The following is a 13,134-nucleotide window of genomic DNA, read 5'->3' on the forward strand; positions in this document are numbered from 1 at the left end:
GAAGTTTAAAAAAAATACAGAAACATTGGGTATCTGCTGATAACCTTTTGGCCACAGACTAGATATCGAAAAAATGTTCACTAAAAATAAAAAAAAGGCTTTAGAAGGCAGATTATTATCAGCAGGTTACTATCAGCGCGCCCGAAACTTTTCTATGACATTACTAAAAGGACGAGTGCAATTGCATCTGCCTCAATGTCACCGGATGTATTGTCTACTTGCGTCAGAGCAGACGATACGGCGTCACCCATTCCAACCATACGTGCGCGTCATTTTACTGTCCGACTGTCGTTTGACTCGGTTAAACATGCGACCACTTGTGTCGAAGCGATCCAAGGCCACCGTTCTCATATAAGCATGCTTGCATACATAACGATCTTTGGTTTGGTCTTTATTATTTTGTGTGCACTCACCTGAGATCTACTGAATGGGTTGAAATTTCACGGAACTACTATGTGCGTGCTCATTGAAAAGCCACAGGCCACCCCGATTAAATTCAGTAGGAAAGGTGGAATGGAAAGACTCTCGGATGGTACCCGAGCGCTATTAAATTTGACTAGATCTATATGAACTTGCCGCTGGACTTCATGCCTCATCAAACACGGAAATAAAATGACCGTCACGGCGTCAGCGGCAACACGAAGTGGTGCAGAAAATCGTTATCATGCCATGACTTCATCATAACGTCATCGTGATGTAACTATCACGTCACATAACGTGACGTCGTCATGACGTCTTCACATGACAGCGTCGCTTGGTCATAGGTGGGCCGATCTCGGAAGCAGTGCTGCAAAACCACGTGGGGCTAGAAAGCTGCGATGCTACCGATCCTGGAGGCAGTGCGAAACCACGTTAAGTGCGGCAAGCTTTCGAAGGATGAGGGGATGAATCAATACAATCGACTGACAGGAAGAAGCAAAAAAAAAAAAAGATATGTTTTCGCCTTCGAGCCGTCTTAGGCGTATGCATAGGGGACCCTGTGACTTTTCATGTTGTCTCGCTTATGGGACCTGGATGGTATGGTGTGCTTGTTGAAATGACCGACTCTCATATGAACGACAACACTGTAACAGAGAGTAGATAATCGAGCACTCCCTCTGCCAATGTAGCCATACATCGACGCCCATCGTCAGGATCATATCGGCGTGCGGTCAGCCGATAGGAGGTTGGCCCTTTACAGAGGCAGAAAGTATAGGGCGCTTGGTCTCCATCAGTCGTTGACTTTATGCGCGTGTTCTCACTATTCTTCTAAAATCGGTGGACCTGTGGAAAGACATCTAGGCGCTGTGCGTACGAACTATCCTTCTTGCTTCCGCCCTCTTCTTTTTCTTTCTTTCTCTCCCCTGTGCGGATAACCAACGCGACATCTGTCTGGCTAACCTCCCTGCCTTTTTCCGCGTTTCTATCTATCTATCTATCTATCTATCTATCTATCTATCTATCTATCTATCTATCTATCTATCTATCTATCTATCTATCTATCTATCTATCTATCTATCTATCTATCTATCTATCTATCTATCATCTATCTATCTATCTATCTATCTATCTATCTATCTATCTATCTATCTATCTATCTATCTATCTATCTATCTATCTATCTATCTATCTATCTATCTATCTATCTATCTATCTATCTATCTATCTATCTATCTATCTATCTATCTATCTATCTATCTATCTATCTATCTATCTATCTATCTATCTATCTATCTATCTATCTATCTATCTATCTATCTATCTATCTATCTATCTATCTATCTATCTATCTATCTATCTATCTATCTATCTATCTATCTATTTCTGCCCGCAGAGTGTATTCCACTTAATAAGCACATTACATTGGTCATGTGCGCTGACGTCAGGCTCATCGAGATCTTGTTCATTTTCCTTAAAGCGAGCGACTTGAAAAAAAAGTTTTATTCCTTGTTATCGCCCTCATGCTATCTGTAGCTTGAACAACACCACCCTGGCCTTCAATTTCTAGTTTTGTTTTTCGATATATCCGGACTTGAAGAATTTTTTTCGATAGGAAGTGTTCTGGATGTTTTGCATCGGGTCTAGTTGGTGATTTTGCATGTTGAGTGGTTGCAGCGAAAAATTAGACGCACGGACGAAGGAAAGAAACACGAAGACACTGCTGACTAACAGCTGGCGTCTACTGAAACCCTTTGCAGAATATATAGGTGCGGCTGCCTACAGCCGAACAATTATAATAATATCTGGGGCTTAACGTCCCAAAACCACGATATGATTATGAGAGACGCCGTAGTGGAGGGCTCCTGAAATTTCGACCACCTGGGGTTCTTTAACGTGCACCTAAATCTAAGTACACGGGCCTCAAACATTTTGAAGAATTCCTCATCGAATTTTTTTTAGATCGCTCATAACGATTTGCACCGTCCTGCGTCTGGCGGAATTTTATTTTTTTACCCAATTGCGGCCATTCACTTATCGGATCGTAATTGTCATTTTCGACCAATGAAGAGGAGTGTGTTTGTGTAGTCTGTTCGTGTCTCGCTCATGTAGCCTGTCGGATGCTCTGATTGATTGACTTTTATTCCCATTTGCCCGACCTTCGTTTTTTTCCTTCCTCACTCCGAGCTCCACATCTTTTACGCCCGTTAGAGTTTGTCACATTCGAAACCTTCCACGAGGTCTCTGTCCATGCGCAGCCTTGCGGGCTATTCACTGCTGCATCGCCTCCCCGAATGCTCCCTCGCTTTGACACAACGAGCTGATCCGGGACAGCACTATACGGTGCGAATTCTCGGCGTCGCGTGTAAAGGCTTCCTTAGCTCACTCTCGTGGAGCGCCACTCGTAGCCGCGAACCATGAATCCATCTCCCCCGCGCTTTGCGTTCAATAATGGGCCTTAAATGTGACTTGCCGGTTGGACTATACCATTTTTCGCTAACTGCAAACACCCCTATCTGTGGGCAGTTGTGTTTCCAGCGTAAATTACTTAGCTTATAAATTTATAGAGACTACCATAGGCGGACGCAGGGTTCCTCATTAAGCCGGGGGAGGGGGGGGGGGGCATGTTTTAGCACACTACAGCCTTACGGCGACGATAAAAATGAGGATAAGTGCGCTCGAAATCACAGTTGTTGGGATTGAAGCATAAACTGGAGCCACTTTCGCAATCATTTCAATTGTGTGATGACGAAGTCTGAACAGTTAGTATTGCTTGGTCGCAGTTCGTTCCTGATCATAAGAAATGACACAAGCACTTCGTCAGATATCGACTTGCTAATGTCAAACAGTGCATAGCGCCGTGGATGCTGATGAGCGCTTTCGATTGTCCTGTTCACTTCGAATTGCGGTTTAAAGTCGCCTTCATTAATAGGTGTTCTGCAAAACGAGGCCCCATGCAACAGTTTTCCCTGAGGCCCTGACACGTATCCGGAAGCCCTTTCTTTTGTGTAACATAAGTGCCAAATTCAATTTTGGGCGGTTTAAACATGCCATGGCCGCCATGTTTTGACATCGCATACTCGAACGCCAGCGGCTGCCACGTCACCAGATATTGATAATTTGGTGCAAATCGAGGGGACAAGAGAGCAGTCAAAAAGTAGCCAAGCAGCCAAGCCACTTCTCCTACAGCCACAAGACTAAAGAAGTAAGCAAACTGACACAAAGTAGGCAAACCTGGCAGCCCTGAAACAGACCACGTTTCAGCCTGCTCTTTCATTTTGTTATACAATCTGTAACCCACTTCTTTCTACGCTGTTTCGGAGATCGAGGGCATGTCAAATGAGGAAAAAAAAAGTGTGTGTGTGTGTGTGTGTGTGTGTGTGTGTGTGTGTGTGTGTGTGTGTGTGTGTGCGTGCGTGCGTGTGTGTGTGTGCGTGCGTGCGTGCGTGCGTGCGTGTGTGTGTGCGTGCGTGTGTGTGTGTGTGTGTGTGTGTGTGTGTGTGTGTGTGTGTGTGTGTTTGAAAGAGAGAGGTAATAAGGGCTCTACGAAACAAAATATCCTAATCTGAAGGGGCCAGTAAAAAAAAAAAAAAACTCTTATCGACGGCTGTCTCAAGAGGTCCAGTGTAACACGTGCATTGTCCCCAAAATATAGTCATTTTTATGTTCTTCTAGCGTAGTTGACCGACAAGCGGCCAGAGATAGCGTGGTGACAAAACCTTTCCAAGAAACCCTGAGTCGGTTGTCGACCGCAGCGCACCCCTTTGCGCACGTAGTGTACTACACGTGACCTGCCCTCGTGTATTGAGTGTTTTGGACTCCACACTATGTTGGGCACCCCGACTACGCAGCAGGCGAGAGTCCGGGAGGGGGTGTTCCGCGTACAACCGCAACGTCACTGCCTTTCGAGTGTACAGAGCAACTTCGTCGGCATCTTTCATCAACTATGTAGGGTTTCCTCGTACTCTGCACGAGAGGCAGCTCGATAAGCTTCGAGTGTGGTGGCACACTGACCCAAGCGGTGTTCGACTGCGCGGGCTAGCGCGACTTGTAGGAAGGGGAAGTCGGGTCCGCTGCTGGGATACAGACGTCACCAGCCGTCTACGGAGTCAAGGTCGGAGTCCTCGGAATGGACCTATTCAGATACAGCGGCTGGCTTATCGTGTATTCTTTTTCCACGCCAACGACATTAAGAGGCGACAAAATATTGATCTCGTGTGAGTGCCGGATGAGCGGTTTATCTTAGGAAACGTAGGTGCGTGTTTTCTATGCCAACGATTTGGTCTCGCACATCGCGCGGGCCAACGTCGCCCATGCGAAACGAATTCCCACTTGGAGCGCCGGACAAAAACGAGGCAAGGGATCTCCGGTACGAGGCATCTCACGACGCTGATATCTACACTTGGGTATAAAACACTGACGAGCAAACATTTTCAAGCTGCCCACTTTCTGGAAAGTACCCATCGTGCCCAGACCACAGAGTTTCCTGGAATATTTACAAGAGCGGAGTGCGGCGCTGCGATTGTTCAGCCACCATGGGAATGATGGGTAGTACATGGACTGGCCCAGACTTCGTGCTTGCGGATTCAAACGCACTTGTGGCTTTGTTTATTGTGGTTTGGTTTTTGTTTCGGATAAAAGAAGGGCTCGTTGTGAACCTCGTGAGCTGATTTGAATTGGTGAGCCTAAAAGGGTCAAGCTGGCGAAGTCGGACTGCTGAACTTGTGTCGAACTTCCGTCTTGCGACAAAGCGGCTGCAGGCCACACGGAGCCGAAATGAAAGAAGCTTAGGCGAGTCCATGTAGTACCATTCATGCCCGTGCTGGCTGAAGCGTCATGCGTTGCTCATCCCGTATAAATCTGGCGTTCTCATACTATAGCGCCAGATTTCAATCTAATGTACTTCTATGAAACTCTAAGGCCTGGACAGGTGGCATAATTATCACAGAAACCTGTCGGTCCTGGTACTGGTGATCGAATCGGACAGCATAAAACGCTCACCTTCTTTTAAAAACGACCTGTAACTCACGACGCCGCTGCCAGCAAAGCGCACGTAATGCGAACGGGCACCGTATAATTCTCTCGGCGCCCATTGAACACTCAAGTCCTCAGGAGGCTCCCAGGCGAGAGGCGCATTATCGGTTCCTGACAAACACTGCTCTCGCGAAGCGATGCCTGCCAAGTGCGTTATCGTGATCTCTTGGTTCTCGACCGTTAGCCCCGTAGGCGAGCACTCCTTAGTGCGTCTTCCGCGTCGGCCAAAGCAAACGTTCGCTTTCTTGCCACCGCACTTGACATCCCTTGGGAACCTGCGAGCATCGTCGAGACGCTCTCGGACCACATCGGCGCTTTCTGTCCTGAGGCATAGTGGTCTACACAGATAAATGGCGCCTTCTATCCTGCTACATAGTGGTCTACACAGAGTGACCAAAGAGTTCACAACCCGTGACGAACCCACCAGGTTAACCTGGACAATTAACCTAACCTGCAGCTCGCTTGGCAAAGTGACTCCTCTGCTATGCTAGCAGCTGCGTTCCTGCGTCCAGCGTTGTGTCATGTGCCGAATCGGTGACTAATGGCTTCGCACTGTCGAGCGCGGAGTCGCGGGTTCGATTCCTACTCATGGCGGCCGCATTTAGTTGGGAGCGTGGAAAGCAACAAGCGATACTGTCCGCTATTTGCTACGGGCCAGCGGTACAGAACGGTGAAGAAATTGAACCGTGGATAAACACTACACGTAGTCCTCATTAACGCACAGCATAGTTCCTGTAACGGGCAGCAAATCGCACAATAATCTTTCAGAGCAATGCGATACAACTGCTTGTCCGTCACAATTTATAAATATATGTAGTTATCTATCACGGCAAATCTCTCGATACACTTTCGTGCGCACGCAACTCACTCAGTTTGACTAGCGCTGGGGGTGGCTCAATGATGCCCTTGCAAACCCTCGGGTAGTCGGGGCAGCAGTCTCCGTTGCCCGGCCGCTCGCAGAAGACGTCGCAATAGCAGAGGGTCCCCAAGATGGGAACCGAGCAGTCGTCCATGCGGCCTCGACAGCAGGGGTCTCTACGCGCGGCGCAGAAGTCGCCCACCAGGTCGGGATCGATGGCCGCAGCGGACGCCGCAAGACAGCAAAGCAAGACCCACTGGCCCAGCGGAACGCTGGGCCGCGTCGTCCTTCTTGAAGACATGTCTCCGACCTGTAACGAAAGCATGGGTTGACAGTATTATCTGGTGCTGTGGCTGATGGCTTAATCCTAGGTAGCCAGTTATCACACTTCCTGCTTATCTGTGGTCCACACAGTGATGCGAGAAATCGTCGAACAAGGACTGCTCGTGAAGGCAACGTTTCCACAAAGGGATTTGTGTTCGTCAGCATGCATAGGCGTGCGCACAGCGGGGTAAGCGGCCCGGTTAGACCGGCCGCTTAGTTATCACCACGATACAAGATACACGTATTGTCGACCACGGTTGTAAGACGCCCTTGTGAGGTTGCGAGGAAACGGGCTACTGAAGTGTCACTTATCACAAGCGTCGAAACTGAGTCTCAGAAACAAATAAATGTCGGTGGCATGCAACTTCACTTTGTGCAACAGTACAGTTTTAAAGCGTGTACCACGCCATATCAGTCAAAATACAAGTAAAAATCTGCGAATAACCCGTTGACTTGCAAAAGACACAGTTTAAATGTTACGTAAATGAAGCGAATATTTTTTGTTGCTAATAATAGTCTACGTAAGGTCTATACGGCTTCTGTATGTCACTGCGAATAAAGCTCTAGATTTTTCACAACACTGATTCGTCGATTTGTGACCCTAAGTGATCTGTGGTTTCTCGCTCCCGTGAGGTGTACGAAAACGTCTCGGCGAAAGCGTCTACGGCTCTAAGGACACGAGTGATCAGTACACGAATTTAGTAAATATTTGTACTAATGCCCTGACAGAACTCATCTGGATTGCTCCCGTATACCCTTTCCTCGCCCTGACAGCTCGCACTTAATGAATTAAGCTTTTTGAGAACTTTCGATAACGATGTCGTTCATTACAGGACTGGTACCACTGTGAGCGTCTTTTGGCGATTACATCTCGATCAAAGCAAGGCAGAAGTTCAAAGGAACATGGGGAGGCTCGAAGAGGCGAGAAGTCTTCTAACCAGGTCCCTCCAACCGACGTTTCACAAAGGTCGACTTCTCTTCGTGCAGCAACCAAAGCACACCTCATACTTTGTTATCACGAAGGCCATAAGTCTTCGTTTGAGCTTCGTTCCTTACGGCCGAAATAAGCTAAGGAATGCAAGCGCATAGTATTACAATGACTACATAAATTGCGGACAGCGACCGCAGAAGCAAGGACAGCCTTCGTTTCGAGCGCTTTGGTTAAAGTGGTATGGGGCCCCCCTTGGGAAGAGGGTAGTGAATGACGGCTTGTACGACGGTATTTTAAGATAATTGTTGTCATTTCCCGATTTTAGAGATCTCGTTTATTTGTTTAATACATATAATATAGGCACGATGAAAAGATTGCGGGCTATGGTACCGGCAAAAGTGTTTAAATTTCTTCTAGCACAGCTCCGAAATGTCGAATTGCTTCAATACATTGCGTTTGTCGAACCACTCGGTTTCAACCAACGTAAACTCAGGATGCAAGAGTGTGAATTATTTGCGGTACTAATTAGTACCGAAATTTTTTGCTCCTGATTTGGCGCGTGAACGCGACACATGCGACTTAGCGTATAAGTACAACTTTTGTCTGATATAACGAAACGTTGTTGAGAGCGTGTCTCTTCTTTTGTCCAATTTTTTTTTTATTGCTATGCCACAAAACCCACACTATTACTCTTGCTGAGCTGATGAGATCAGAGTGCGAATATAGGTACATACCTTTACGGTTCACCTCGAGGTTTAAGGTATGGGTAGGAGCGTGCTTGAGCGCCTTTATACGGTTCCGGTGGTTAGCCGCAGGCTCTCTCCCGGTGGGCCCGACGCTCTTGTGCGGCAGTGCGGCTGCCGACGCAAGGTGTTAGCGAGTGAGAGAGGGAGAGAGTGAGAAGCTGCCGATTCGCGTACGAGCGAAAGAGATGGACGCAGTTGGAGGAGGAGGAGGAAACGGACTCCGGGCTGTGATTGTTGCTTCCGAGGATGTGAAGAGGGTGCGCGTGTGTGAGAGAGGACTCGCATCCAGGGAGCCCGAGAAGAGAATGCTGTTTTCGATTTCCTTTTTTTTTTTCGTTTTTATCGCTTTTCAGCTCCGTGCGCCTTTGTCGAGGCTCTGTCTCTCTCTCACCACTTTGGCATTAGCGACAGAAATTTGGAGCGGCGGCGGCGACTGAATGCGAGAAGTGTCGAGAGGCAGCCCGTGTCACGCGCTGACGCGGGCTCTTTTGGCGCCCCGCCTCGCAAAGCGGGCAATCCGCATCCGCCAAGGCTTATGCTGAGGTTTTAGGAGTCGCATCGATGTCGCAGGGGTGTCACTTCATAAACAATCAATGAAATGGTTAGTGTATAGGGTCCAGAACAGCTTATATATAATGGCTTGTAGTGGCGCACTTGTAACGTTGTCGCACAGAGTACACAAAATATTATTTGTACTCTATCCGCGGTAATCTGTGTGACTGCCCTGTATGTTATGGACTCCGCCTTCAAAGACATTAATTGTACGCTGGCGATTGTATGTGGACATAGTGCTGTTGCTCATTTCTTTTATTTTTTGTTTATTTGTTGATTTTATATATCAGTTTAATCATGTTGACATAGGCGGCTTAAAGACACCCTACCTTCCCATGTATTCATGTGGAAATAGAAATAAATAAATAATGTACATAAAGACGAAAGGTAAAAATTGTGTGCGGTTACAAAGAGAAATTGTACAGAAAAGGCAAAAGCTGAAGAGATGTGACATACACGAACAACCAGGAGAAAAGAAGGCGATGGCGCGAATAATGATAATATTAGCAACAGTACTAACAAAGATGCAGGCCTCAGCAGGCGTAATGTAGTGGTTCTTATCATCACATCGCATTAAATTTTATCGTCAAAGTAACAGAATCACTAACTTTACGAATTGTACCTTCACACACACACGCACGTACACACACAAACACAGACAGTCCGCCGCGGTGCTGTAGCGGTTACGGTGCTCGGCTGCTGACCCGAAGGGCGCGGGTTCGATCCCGACCGCGGCGGTCGCATTTCGATGGAGGCGAAATGCTATAGGCCCGTGTAATGTGCGATGCCAGTGCACCTTAAAGAACACAAGATGGTCAAAATTTCCGGAGCCCTCTACTACGGCGTGCCTCATAATGATATTGTGGTTTTTGCACGTAAAGTTTGCCACATATTGTTATTACACACACGCACACACACTCACGCACACACGCACGCACATACAAGCAATACACACACACACAAACACGTGTTTCAGTTATGTGAACTACATCTGTTAAGTATCTCCGGTGGACAAATGTGACATTTACATTTAGATGTTAAGCTCACGCGATGTTGCTAATGCGGTTTATTAAAGAGAGAGAGATCAATTACATAAGAAACATAGGCAGATTAACCGGAAGGGAGGCTTCTTGTTTGCTGCCCTACAAGGGGAGGGTGGACGGGTGTGAGGACCAAAGAAAGAATGAACAAACACGAAAAGAAAAAAACAGCGCTCCTGTTGCAAAGGCGGCCGAAGCAGCGAAGAAAACTAGCGTGCTTCAAGTGTCGAGCTGTGACATTTGATAGTTCGCGCTCATCGTCTGTTTGTTCGTTTAGCGGCGTCCCTTGAGATCGAGTGACTTCCGTACGCTCCGTAACATGACCGCGGATACCACGGTGAAAGCTTGAAACAACCCTCTTCCCCTCACCACCAGAAAACCACGCGAGCAGACAGCGGAAGGGCAAGGTTCTCCCTGCGCAATAAGAAGAAGCGAGCGAGCTCGCCGACGTCTTTTAAATGCGCCCGTCGTTCTCCTAACGCCATCTCGCTGGTAATGAAGAAACGCTTAAAAGCGCAGCCGTCTCCGAGTCCTCCAGCGGTAAATGGTGTGTATATAACGCTCGCCGTTACCTACGTGGAGGATCTGCGTTTCGTGGCGTAGTGGCTAGCGCCACTCGCTGCGGAGCAAGAGGTCCCTGGTTCGATTCCGCTCTTCGGGAGCAGTTTTCTGAATTATTTTTCTTTGGGGCTTATATATATATATATATATATATTATATATATATATATATATATATATATACATACTTATACATACACATATATATATATATATATATATATATATACATACTTATACATACATATATATATATATAATATATATATATATATATACATACTTATACATATACGGTGCATGACGGCGACGGCAAAATTCAGCCGAGACTGTCCATATAATTGCTAACGCAATAAAAAATGCGCAACTTGCACTAGTGGCGCAAGGCTGGAACCATCAGCGGAGCTAGTGTTCGATAGATAAGTTTTGCTAGTAATGCCAAGCTTTTGCTAGAGATGCAAAGTTTTCACTAGTAGTACTAAGTATGGCTAGACTTGGCTGGACAGTCGCGTGACCACTTGCTACGTGATATTGTGGTTTCAGTCACGTGACAAGCTGTTATGTGGTTTCTGGCATGACATGTCGCGTGACTAGCTACTACGCGATGTTAAGTGATTTCAGTCACGTAAATAGATGTTGCGTGATGTTACGTGATTTTTAATCGCGCGAACAGTTACGTGATGCTGCGTGATTTTTAGTCACGTGAGTGTTGTTACGTGACTTTCAGTCACGTGACTATTTGTTACGTGATGTTGCGCGATTTTTAGTCACGTGACTAGATGTTACGTGATGTTACGTGATTTCAGTCCTGTCACTAGTTACGTGATGTTACGTTATCTTTAGTCACGTAACAGACTCGCCCATCATAGTTTTTGCATTCACGCCGGACAAATCGCCGTGCATGTTGTGAGAGCAAAGCAGAAGTTGAAGAAAACGAAATGGGCGCGCACCGGTTCCTGATGATGATAATTCCTGTTCGCACTACCCGGCGCAACAACAAGCTTAATTAAAAAAGAAACGCCAGGCCTGCGCGGAGCGCGCTGCACAGTCACAGCGAAAGCTGGAAGAGCGGCCTGAGCCCGTTCTAAACTCTGTTGGGGAAACTAGTATACAAGTACACATGCAAGGTATCGACTACGCCACAAATCATAATTTTTGTGAGGTAGGAAAGCACCCACTATGCCATTATTCGTCTTTCTACAGCTGCTGAACTTGTAGCCCTACGTGCAGCTCTTCAGTTTGTCACGCAAGAACCACCTCATTCGTGGTCCATCCTTTGTGATTGCAAAGCAGCCCTACAAAGTTTGGTTTCCGCTTTACGCCACAGATCACATGATCACCTCGTTGCCGAGATCAGGCACGTTCACCATGAAGCCCCCCCCCCCCTCCCCTATAGGGAAAGGACACGACATAATATTCCAGTGGATACCAAGTCACTGCGGCATTCAGGGCAATGATCAAGTGGATGCAGCTGCCCGATCCGCCAACTATGGCGTCAGCAGTGTCATCATCCCGTTATCAAGATCTGATGCAGCAAAACACCTTCGTGTGCTAGCACATCATCTAACGTTGGACAGGTGGAATTCACCGACTTTTGCAAGTCCACGCCTACATGCGTTATACAGAGACCTTCAATTACAGGTGCCATCCAACCTACTACGACGTGATTCTATATACCCTGCTTGTCCGTATTTGGCTTGGAGTGGCATTCTCGAATGCATATTCATTCACCATTGGAATGGCTGATGGCCCATTGTGTGAACTCTGCGGGCGCAGCGAAACCATCGTGCACCTTCTCTGCCAATGCACCCGTTTCGACATCCAAAGAGCAGCCCTCTCAGCCGCATTGGGCCAGCTAGATAACCGGCCTCTAACAGAGTACAAAATCCTAGGGCACTGGCCTACCCGGTCTTCAACGCGAGCGGCTGTAAGGGCATTGCTGCGATTTCTTCGGCAAACCGGACTGAACGACAAGTTATGAGTGGTCTCATACAATGCTTTTAGGCAGTGACCTTGTAGTGTCGTTTAAGACCCGAGAAATCCGTCACCATAAAGTTCAAGGCGTCGCATTTGACATCATCGACTGCTGCAGAACTCACCGCCATCCGTGCTGCTCTAGAGTTCGTAGTGGAAGAAACGCCACAGGCGTGGTGAGTCTTCTCTGACTCCAAAGCAGCGCTCCAGTGCATTATGTCCCCATATCGTCATGGACCAAATGAACAGTTAGTCGCTGACATAAGACTGCTACCGCGCCATTGAGAAGCACCACAGCCTAATCTATCAGTGGATACCGGGCCATTGCGGTATCTACGGAAATGACCGTGCTGATGAAGCTGCCCGATCTGCTCATGATGCTGTCCCATTGTGCAGCTATACCGCTGTCAAGAACGGACGCCGCAACAAGGCTTCGTTCCCATGCACGTGAACTGACACTGGCACAGTGGAACTCGACGGAATTTACCAACGCCCGTCTTCACAACTTGGACCCGAATCTACAGCTCCGTCTTCCGTCGGGAATAACTAGAGCTGAGGAGACGCTCCTGTGCCGCCTGTGGCTCGGGGTGGCCTTCACGAAGGCCTACTCATTTCGAATTGGAATGGCCAGCAGCCCGACATGTGATAACTGTAGCTGCGAGGAGACAATCGCCCATCTTCTCTGTGAGTGTCCGCG

The 13,134-nt window shown here is 47.5% G+C and overlaps 3 protein-coding genes across 3 annotated transcripts in view; all 3 read right to left on the reverse strand.

The window, feature by feature from the left end:
• The window catches only part of LOC119372507 (uncharacterized peptidase C1-like protein F26E4.3), a 32,692-nt gene extending 24,314 nt beyond the window's left edge, over positions 1-8,378 (reverse strand). Inside the window, 2 exon segments of the mRNA XM_037642984.2 lie at positions 6,320-6,620; positions 8,300-8,378. Of these exon segments, the coding sequence (XP_037498912.1) occupies positions 6,320-6,611 (292 nt within the window). The 5' untranslated portion in view covers positions 6,612-6,620; positions 8,300-8,378.
• LOC125760108 (uncharacterized) overlaps positions 1-13,134 on the reverse strand; it is a 250,705-nt gene that overhangs the window by 202,646 nt on the left and 34,925 nt on the right. The gene's annotated exons all lie outside the window — the stretch shown is intronic.
• The window catches only part of LOC119372509 (D-amino-acid oxidase), a 236,917-nt gene that overhangs the window by 195,359 nt on the left and 28,424 nt on the right, over positions 1-13,134 (reverse strand). The window lies entirely within an intron of this gene.

The sequence above is a fragment of the Rhipicephalus sanguineus genome, chromosome 10, assembly GCF_013339695.2.
Source record: "Rhipicephalus sanguineus isolate Rsan-2018 chromosome 10, BIME_Rsan_1.4, whole genome shotgun sequence".
Taxonomy (NCBI): Eukaryota; Metazoa; Arthropoda; class Arachnida; order Ixodida; family Ixodidae; genus Rhipicephalus; species Rhipicephalus sanguineus.